The sequence below is a fragment of the Herpailurus yagouaroundi genome, unplaced genomic scaffold (genome assembly GCF_014898765.1).
Source record: "Herpailurus yagouaroundi ecotype Mexico unplaced genomic scaffold, PumYag 166, whole genome shotgun sequence".
Classification (NCBI taxonomy): Eukaryota; Metazoa; Chordata; class Mammalia; order Carnivora; family Felidae; genus Herpailurus; species Herpailurus yagouaroundi.
In genome coordinates this window covers 77,358-88,120 of record NW_024412407.1, presented here as the reverse complement: position 1 = coordinate 88,120, position 10,763 = coordinate 77,358, and the positions used below count along the sequence as shown (strand labels likewise).

General features: G+C 35.9%; 1 protein-coding gene across 1 annotated transcript; it reads left to right on the top strand.

Annotated features, from left to right (window-relative positions):
- Positions 1–1,195: 1,195 nt before the first annotated feature.
- LOC121039034 (olfactory receptor 6C74) lies at positions 1,196–2,247 on the top strand. The gene has a single exon (XM_040489041.1). It carries the CDS (start codon positions 1,309–1,311, stop codon positions 2,245–2,247), a length of 939 nt encoding a protein of 312 aa, XP_040344975.1. The 5' UTR covers positions 1,196–1,308.
- The last annotated feature ends 8,516 nt before the right edge of the window (positions 2,248–10,763 follow it).

Below are 10,763 nucleotides of genomic sequence, written 5' to 3'. Positions count from 1 at the left end.
AGTATAAAAAGTTTAAAATGCAATGTAACATATGACATGATATTCTTCTTAAGAAATATAGTCATGCTTTACAAAAATTTGGTGATAGACTTTCAATATAATACACATGAGGATGTAGGCATGGTCTGAAAAAAGATGGAAAAGAAGGAAAAATGAAAAGGTAACATAATTCTATGTAATTTTTTAAGTTTATTTGTTTATTTTGAGAGAGAGAGAGACAGCACAAATGGAGGAGGGGCAGAGAGACAGGGAGAGAGAGAAACCCAAGCAGGCTCTACACTGTCAGTGCAGAGCTCAATGTGGGGGACTCAAACCCACAAAGCAGTGAGATCATGACCTGAGCTCAAACCAAGAGTGGACACTTAACCGACTGAGAATAAGAGAAGAGAAGGGGGACATGAGTAAGAAAGAAGTGAAGAGTCTACCGTGACAACAGGGGAAGCCATGCAGAGCAAGAACACTAAAAGGAACTAGTAGGCAGGGGTAGATAAAATTTTTGTATGGCTTGTTTTCTAGAACCCTTTTCTGTTACTGCAAAAACTAAATAAGGCATGCTACATAAATAATACAATCATCATGCATGAGGATACACTTCCTGTCTGCTTGGTTTCATATCACAGAAAGGAGAATAAACAGGGCTGGTGAGATGAAAGTAAATCCAAAGGAAAAATGAGAAAGCAGACCTAAAGTGGTCATGAGGATTTCAATCTTGAAGAGTTTGCAAAAGTTTGGTGAAAGTACTGAGTCCCCACTGTATATGGGCCTCAGATGTTTAGGTCAAGTTTACATTTCTTAAAAGGCGAAGAGTCCTCAGCTGAAATCTGACTTACAGAATACTATCATAAGGAGTAATAGAGAAAAGAGACACGATTAGCAAAGAAGAATGAGCCAGCTGATGGTGTAAAATAATGTAAATGTAAACTAAATCGATTGGAAAAAATTGCAACTACAGAAGATGCAAGTCAAAATATTATGACAGTTTTTCTGTTTCTTTCTTTGTTTCTATTTTAATATGACTTTGTAAATGCCATATATTATCCTTTTGGAATGCTTGAATTTATGACACTTGAGAAAAGAAACTCAGAGAGTTGCACTGAGTTAGTGAAATTCTGAGTACAAATTATATGAGCGAATTTTTAGAGGCTGTTACTGCTGACTAGCAGAATATCGAAGGAGTTTAGGTGTCAGTAGCAACATGTATATGGATGATCTCAAGATAATAGGTATCTCATACAGCCTTATCCCCTTTAATTCTCATTTTTTTTCTTATTCCTTATTTTATTATTATTTCATTGGTAGAAGTCAGCCATGAGAAACCACACCACGGTAACAACCTTCATTCTTCTTGGACTGACCGATAACCCACAATTACAAGTGGTTATTTTTCTTCTCCTTTTTTTCACCTACATGTTGAGTGTCACTGGGAATCTAACCATAATCACCCTCACCCTGTTGGATTCTCATCTAAAGATACCCATGTACTTCTTCCTCCGAAGCTTTTCATTTTTAGAAATCTTATTCACAACTGTCTGCATCCCCAAATTTCTTGTCAGCATGGCAACAGGTGACAAGACCATTTCTTACAACAGTTGTGCAACACAGCTGTTTTTTACTACTGTCTTGGGTGCAATCGAATTTTTTCTTCTGGTTGCCATGTCTTATGACCGCTATGTAGCCATCTGCAAACCCTTGCATTACACCACCGTCATGAGTGACAGAGTCTGCAACTTGTTGGTCTTTGCTTCATGGTTGGCCGGTTTTATAGTAATTGTCCCACCACTCCTTGTGGGTCTCCAGCTAGACTTCTGTGCAGCCAACACTGTAAATCATTTCTTCTGTGATTTTACTCCTATATTACAGCTCTCTTGCACAGACACAGCTGTAATAGAATTAATGGCATTTCTCTCAGCCATTTTGACACTCCTGGTTACACTGGTATTAGTGATTCTCTCCTATGCAAACATCATCAGGACTATTCTGAAGATACCTTCTTCTCAACAGAGGAAGAAAGCCTTTTCTACATGTTCTTCTCACATGGTGGTTGTGTCCATTTCTTATGGAAGCTGCATCTTCATGTATGTGAAGCCTTCTACAAAGGAGAGAGTGTCTTTAAATAAAGGGATAGCCTTGCTCAGTACTTCTGTTGCCCCCGTGTTGAATCCCTTCATTTATACACTGAGAAACAAACAAGTGCAAGATGCTTTTAGGCACATGCTCAGAAAGATTAAGATTTTCTCAAGTAAGTGAACCATTTTAGTGATATTACTGAGGTTATGAGTAAAATAAAGCAAGAAGGGTAGAGTGTTTCACAGAGCTCTTCAAAGTTTGTATTCAAAATAATACTGTTTTTCTTGACATAATTTTCATAGTGGCCTGCCTAACTTCCAAAGCCTAATTCTTTACCTTATCTGTCCCTTATTTGGACCAAAATTATTTGCCTTTTTATTTGGTGCTTTTATCTATTTCCTTTTAAAATTCTCTCAGAGGAAGACAAAGTTAGACTTTAATTTTTCCATGTTCCTTTCTGCTCTTCTGGAATTCAGAGATTCAATTTTACATATATTCTATATAGAGTTAATTCACTACCTAGATTTCTAAAACTTAGCTGAAAAGCACATATTTCTAGAAACCCACAAATTATCACTGGCTCAAAGGAAAATAAAAAGTGGTAATTGACCTATAACTATTAAATAGATTGAATCACTAATCATATGTCCTTAAATAATGTGGATTTTGTTTGTTTGTTTGTTTCTGTAAATAGAGGTCATGGCAATCATTTCAAACAATTTATAAATTGCTTTTGCTTATTATTATTACTCTTTATCATATATTGTCGGTAAATAACAAAACACAAACAAAAATACTTGAATTTCACAGTACATGTATATTTATTTGTTTATAAATTATACAATTACAGTATAGAATATTTAAACACCTTAATACAAAAATAGAAATTAAGGAAATTAGGCAAAAGAATTAATATATTTTATAATATAACTTTATTATATAAATTAATTTTAATATTAATGGTACAACTATTAGATTCAATTTGATAAAACACATATTATTGTATTTGCAAATATCAGTTTAGTTATGTGATAAATTATCTGAAAGTCTTATTCCAAGCCTATCTGATCTTGGTACTTATCTAGAAGGACCATCATAGTTCAAAATTGATGCCTTACAATGCATACTGATCACATCGAAAGAAGTAAAAATCAAAATAAGATAAAAACAGAGAAGAAGGAAATCCATAACAGACTCTTAAATACAGAGAATAAATGGAGGGTTGCTGGAGGGGTGCTGGGTGGGGGGGAAAGGGCTAAATGGGTGAGGGGCATCAAGGAAGGCACTTGTTAGGATGAGCACTGGCTGTTATATGCAAGTGATGAACCACTAAATTCTACTTCTGAAACCATTATTACATTATATGTTAACTAACTTGGATGTAAATAAAATTTTTTTAAAAAGAAAAAAAAGATTTAGATTGGAAAAAAAAGAAGTGAAAATCACAATAATTATTCTTTTGTCCTACTTGAATTTTTGACATTGAGTTACTACATTTCTGTCTTCTCTAATGTTAATCTGCCTAAACTTTTATTTTTATACAAATATTTTTTACAGTGCAGAGAAAGTTTTTATTTGGAATATTTTAATAGGGATTAAAATAATTCTAAGTTTTCCAATGGGTGGATGAGCATTTTCATAATTAATCAGCTTATATACTCTTCAGTAACAATAACCATGGCAAAAATTTCAAGCAATCAATTTCTAAATTTCTTTAGCTTATTACACCTTTCTTTTGAAAACTGGTTACTTTTTCATTACTATTAAAATACCACATATTTTGGAACAAAATGGTAGGGAAATATCTTCATGAAAGCATACTATTAATGGGTATTTGTTGGGTATTGATGGGTATTTGAAAAGAGAAAATTGGAATATGTTTGTAAAATAAAATTGTGTATTTCTCTTACTGTGTATTTAAAAAAATACTTTGAGAAATTCTGATTCTCTGATACAGTTTTGAAAAAGATATCTTAACATATCATTACAAGCTTCCTTCTTTCTCTTATCCCCACTCCCTCACCTCCTCCTCCTTACTCCTCTGATCCTTTGAACGTAAAAAAAATATTCTTAGATGAAAGGCTATACAAAAACAGCCCTGTCCTGCAGATTATGGTTCTTCGCTTGCCCAAGGTCAAAATTATGGCAAAAGGCCAGAGGTGGCCCTAAAGTCTTATTTCAAGGTGATGAAACCTACCTGTTATGTTCCATTAGTCCACAAAATTCAATAATTCAGTATTTATTGCCAAGATTGTTTTAATTTAAACCAGTAAGTGGGCCATAACTTAAATGCAGTTGCAATTGATGTTACCACCTAATTCAGCCTATGAATTTACTGTCACCCTCTAAAATTCATCTGTGATAGGACAGCTAAACATTTTAATTAAATGGCTATATGGAATGGATCACCATTCCTGTATCATTTTTTTTTCAACGTTTATTTATTTTTGGGACAGAGAGAGAGCATGAACGGGCAAGGGGCAGAGAGAGAGGGAGACACAGAATCGGAAACAGGCTCCAGGCTCTGAGCCATCAGCCCAGAGCTCGACGCGGGGCTCGAACTCACGGACCGCGAGATCGTGACCTGGCTGAAGTCGGACACTTAACCGCCTGCGCCACCCAGGCGCCCCTGATTTTTTAAAGTATTAGATGGTAACACCAAGTACTGCAGTTTTGCCAGGGAAAGAAGCTTTAGATTTATTATTTTTTAATGAGGGGGAACTCCATGGTTTTCTACTTGGCCTTGAGTATATATATTTTAACAATATATTCAGGATGATTTTTCACATGCAGTAGAATCACTTCCCACACCCCTATTATCTTCCACTCTAATAAGTGTATACCCTGACATTCTATCATTATAATTAAGATTAACTCAGAGATGAGGTCAAACAATACCTGAAAGTTCTAGGTTTTACCCTCTTCAGTGCACAGTTTTCCTGGCAAAGGAATATATATCCATTCAGGAAAACTAGAGGGAGAATTTAGATATTAATATCAATGCATGACTCTTCCTCACAGATAACTTCCTTCATGGGTCCTGGCTCTGTGAACTCACTAAAGTCTTTAATTGGATAAGGATCTCTAACTCCTTATGATGCCTGGATCATCCCTTCTTTCACCTAACCTAGAGTTCTTTTAATTATATAGGTCATATAGGAATTTAGTGGATTGTCTATTTATTTTAGTCTTGGAGCAGCATGATGTTTTATTCAATTTACTACTAAAGTGTATCATGCAATTTTGATAACCACTCTAACCCTACCAACTAGTAAGTAACCAAAACCATCTTGCTAAGGGCTGTAATATGGTCTCTGCCCTTCCATGGTCCCATCATTTCCAGTGAAGTGAGGAAGCTCATTTTAATGAAATTATCTCCACTTTCATTTCAGACCAGCAGTTACAATACTTTTCAATGCTGCTCATACCCCCTTGTACCTTGTACAAAGAATTTTCCTCTAGATCTTCACCAGTTACATAGTTAAGGGACATGTAGGCAGATTGCACATGATAAAACTATTCCATATTGTTGTCATTCTACAACTTTGGATTTTTCTTATATTTCAACTTTAATCAGGATAAATCATTCACAAATCCAAGTTGTTATCTAATTGAACAAAAGATTATAGTCATTATCAGAAGCTTGAACTCTTCCACTAAATCCACAATCACTACTCAGACCTCACCCTTACCCATTATGTGCTGGTAAACTAGCTTTCTGAAAGTAAAAGCCTAATAAATAGGAAAAAAATCCACAATTAAAAATATATCAATAAATTAACTTTGGTATATAATTATTTTTACTTTATCTCTGATATATCACCCTTAGAATCCATTCTCCATTCTCCACATTTATTTTCTCAGACTTTTGATGATGTAAATTGATAAGTTATTGCTTTGGTCTTAATATGTACCCCAAAATTCATATGTTGAAACCCAAACCCTGAAAGATAATAGTATGAGAAGAAAGGGCCTTTGGGAGGTGTGTAGGTCATGAATAAGATTAGTGCTGCTGTAGAAAGAACCCCAGAGAACTCTGTACCCCTCTTTCCACCATATGAGGCTGCAATGAGAAAACAGCAACCTGGAAGAGAGCCCTTATCTGACCACACTGATCTCAGACCTCCATGCTCCAGAACTGTGTGAAATACATTTCATTGTATACAAGACACACAGTCTTCTGATATTTTATTATAGTAGGCCAAATGGACTAAAACAATTACTATAATATTTTTTGATACATAAGTCTTCTCCTTTGAGGTTTGAATGTTAACCTCTCTAACATGCTAGGTATGACTTTTTTAACACAGAGATGATGAATTTTGGTAGATATGGACAAAAGGACACCTGGATTCACTCTAAAGTTACCTATCACCTCTCTGGTCATTAGGATTTTTTTTTTTTTCTGCTCATTTGTTTTTTAATTTCTAATAATTAAAAAAGTGTTTTTAGAAGTTTAGCATAAAAGTGGATGAAATTAAAACTGTATAGTTTGATGATTATTCTAAAAAGACTCAGGTAACAGCTGAACAAAGCTTAAAAAATAAAAATAAGTAATCAAACAAAGATCAAGGTATAAGGCATTACTAACACACTGTAGGAAACAAATATTCTAATACCTATAGATTATTTCTGACTGCACAGGAATGTTATGAATATGGAATAAGCAGTATGAGTTGGGCCTCTTCTGCCTAACATGATGTCTGTGGAATCTCTACAAGCTGTTGTATCTTGCATGATTTTGGTCACTTTCATTGATTTATGACATTGCATTAAGTGACTATCCCAAATGTGAACTAGCATATGAATTCTTTAAGTGTACGAATTTCATGAAGAGTATTGTTATGGACATTTTTTGTATATTGTATATTTTTTATTTAGATATCGTTTCTCCTTGGGTTAGTTTTGGTAATTTGTGTTGTTCAAGAATTTGTCCTTTTTCATTTAAATATTCAGATATATTGGCATTTAGATAGCATTTTCATTCTCAAATCCCAGTGTTCATTGCTTGGACCTGGTCTAGTCTTCATCTTCACTCATTCTCCTATGGTAATAATCCCCAAATTCCTTCTGTAGCCTGGAACTCCTCTTTGCATAAAAGAACTACCTGCTTATTCTAAATCTCTACTTGGACGTCTAAGAATCTCAGACTTAACAAGCTCTGAATTTAAACTCTATTTCCCCCCATTTTTTTTTTTTCTTTCTCAGACGTCACCTCAGCAAACAGCAACTGTCTTTCAGTTGTTCAGGCTAAAACCTTGAGATCATCTTTTTTTTTTTTTTTTCTTATTTCCTCTCATACCTCTTAGCAATCTCTTGGCAATATCCGTTGACTACTTTCAGAAAACAACCTCTACTTCTTCTTCCATTGCAGCCACTCTGACCCAAGTCAAAGTCCCTTTTTGCTGTGATGATTGTGATAGCCCTTTGGTAACTTCCTCCTTCTCCACCTCCTCTTCCTCTCTCTTCCCTCTTCCGTTTTCTTCTTCACCTTCTCCTGTTTTTCCTCTTCTCTTCCCTACTTTCTGTACCTTCTCCTCCACCTCTTTCCATTTCCCCCCATCTCTCACATCATGTATTTCAGCCTTCTACCCCAAACCCTTCAAAAATCCTCATCTTAATCATTTTAAGAGAAAAAAGCTTTAAAGTGGTCCACATTACAGCTATATGATTTCCAGGTTTTTTTTTTTTATTACATTAGCCTCATCTTTTCTAATTGTTCTTTCTTACTATTCTGCAAAAGACAGAACATGTACCTTAGAATCGTTTTCACTTGATTTTCCTTTGCTCAAAATATTTTTTTTGATCCACATGAATCAAATATTCCTCCATGAATTTCTGTATTGTATTTAAATCATAATCCCACACCAGACACACCATAGTTCCTTCTCTGATTTTCTTTTCTTATTATCTACATGGCATATTTTATTTTACTTATTTTTATTTTATTTCCAATATATGAAGTTTATTGTCAAATTGGTTTCCATACAACACCCAGTGCTCATCCCAAAAGGTGCCCTCCTCAATACCCATCACCCACCCTCCCCTCCCTCCCACCCCCCATCAACCCTCAGTTTGTTCTCAGTTTTTAAGAGTCTCTTATGCTTTGGCCCTCTTCCACTCTAACCTCTTTTTTTTTTTTCCTTCCCCTCCTCCATGGGTTTCTGTTAAGTTTCTCAGGATCCACATAAGAGTGAAACCATATGGTATCTGTCTTTCTCTGTATGGCTTATTTCACTTCACATAACACTCTCCAGTTCCATCCATGTTGTTACAAAGGGCCATATTTCATTCTTTCTCATTGCCACATAGTACTCCATTGTGTATATAAACCACAATTTCTTTATCCATTCATCAGTTGATGGACATTTAGGCTCTTTCCATAATTTGGCTATTGTTGAGAGTGCTGCTATAAACATTGGGATACAAGTGCCCCTATGCATCATTACTCCTGTATCCCTTGGATAAATTCCTAGCAGTGCTATTGCTGGGTCATAGGGTAGGTCTATTTTTAATTTTCTGAGGAACCTCCACACTGTTTTCCAGAGTGGCTGCACCAATTTGCATTCCCACCAACAGTGCAAGAGGGTTCCCATTTCTCCACATCCTCTCCAGCATCTATAGTCTCTGATTTGTTCATTTTGGCCACTCTGACTGGCGTGAGGTGATATCTGAGTGTGGTTTTGATTTGTATTTCCCTGATAAGGAGCGACATTGAGCATCTTTTCATGTGTCTGTTGGCCATCCGGATGTCTTCTTTAAAGAAGTGTCTATTCATGTTTTCTGCCCAATTCTTCACTGGATTATTTGTTTTTCGGGTGTGGAGTTTGGTGAGCTCTTTATAGATTTTGGAAACTAGCCCTTTGTCCGATATGTCATTTGCAAATATCTTTTCCCATTCCATTGGTTGCCTTTTAGTTTTGTTGGTTGTTTCCTTTGCTGTGCAGAAGCTTTTTATCTTCATAAGGTCCCAGTAATTCATTTTTGCTTTTAATTCCCCTGCCTTTGGGGATGTGCCAAGTAAGAGATTGCTACGACTGAGGTCAGAGAGGTCTTTTCCTGCTTTCTCCTCTAGGGTTTTGATGGTTTCCTGTCTCACATTCAGGTCCTTTATCCATTGTGAGTTTATTTTTGTGAATGGTGTGAGAAAGTGGTCTAGTTTCAACCTTCTGCATGTTGCTGTCCAGTTCTCCCAGCACCATTTGTTAAAGAGACTGTCTTTTTTCCATTGGATGTTCTTTCCTGCTTTGTCAAAGATTGGTTGGCCATACTTTTGTGGGTGTAGTTCTGGGGTTTCTATTCTATTCCATTGGTCTATGTGTCTGTTTTTGTGCCAATACCATGCTGTCTGGATGATTACAGCTTTGTAGTAGAGGCTAAAGTCTGGGATTGTGATGCCTCCTGCTTTGGTCTTCTTCTTCAAAATTACTTTGGCTATTCAGGGCCTTTTGTGGTACCATATGAATTTTAGGATTGCTTGTTCTAGTTTCAAGAAGAATGTTGGTGCAATTTTGATTCGGATTGCACTGAATGTGTAGATAGCTTTGGGTAGTACTGACATTTTGACAATATTCTCCAATCCATGAGCACGGAATGTTTTTCCATTTCTTTATGTCTTCTTCAATTTCCTTCATAAGCTTTCTATAGTTTTCAGCATACAGATCTTGAACATCTTTGGTTAGATTTATTCCTAGGTATTTTATGCTTGTTGGTGCAATTGTGAATGGGATCAGTTTCTTTATTTGTCTTTCTGTTGCTTCATTGTTAGTGTATAAGAATGCAACTGATTTCTGTACATTGACTTTGTATCCTGCAACTTTGCTAAATTCATGTATCAGTTATAGCAGACTTCTAGTGGAGTCTATTGGGTTTTCCATGTATAATATCATGTCATCTGCAAAAAGTGAAAGCTTAACTTCATCTTTGCCAATTTTGATGCCTTTGATTTCCTTTTGTTGTCTGATTGCTGATGCTAGAACTTCCAACACTATGTTAAACAAGAGCGGTGAGAGTGGACATCCCTGTCGTGTTCCTGATCTCAGGGAAAAAGCTCTCAGTTTTTCCCCATTGAGGATGATGTTAGCTGTGGGCTTTTCATAAATGGCTTTATGATGTTTAAGTATGTTCCTTCTATCCCGACTTTCTTGAGGGTTTTTATTAAGAAACGTTGCTGGATTTTGTCAAAGGCCTTTTCTGCATCAATTGACAGGATCATATGGCTCTTATCTTTTCTTTTATTAATGTGATGTATCACGTTGATTGATTTGTGAATGTTGAACCAGCCCTGCATCCCAGGAATGAATCCCACTTGATCATGGTGAATAATTCTTTTTATATGCTGTTATATTCGATTTGCTAGTATCTTATTGAGAATTTTTGCATCCATATTCATCAGGGATATTGGCCTGTAGTTCTCTTTTTTTACTGGGTCTCTGTCTGGTTTAGGAATCAACGTAATACTGGCTTCATAGAATGAGTCTGGAAGTTTTCCTTCCCTTTCTATTTTTTGGAATAGCTTGAGAAGGATAGGTATTATCTCTGCTTTAAACGTCTGGTAGAACTCCCCTGGGAAGCCATCTGGTCCTGGACTCTTATTTATTGGGAGATTTTTGATAACCGATTCAATTTCTGCACTGGTTATGGGTTTGTTCAAGCTTTCTATTTCCTCCTGATTGAGTTATGGAAGAATGTGGGTG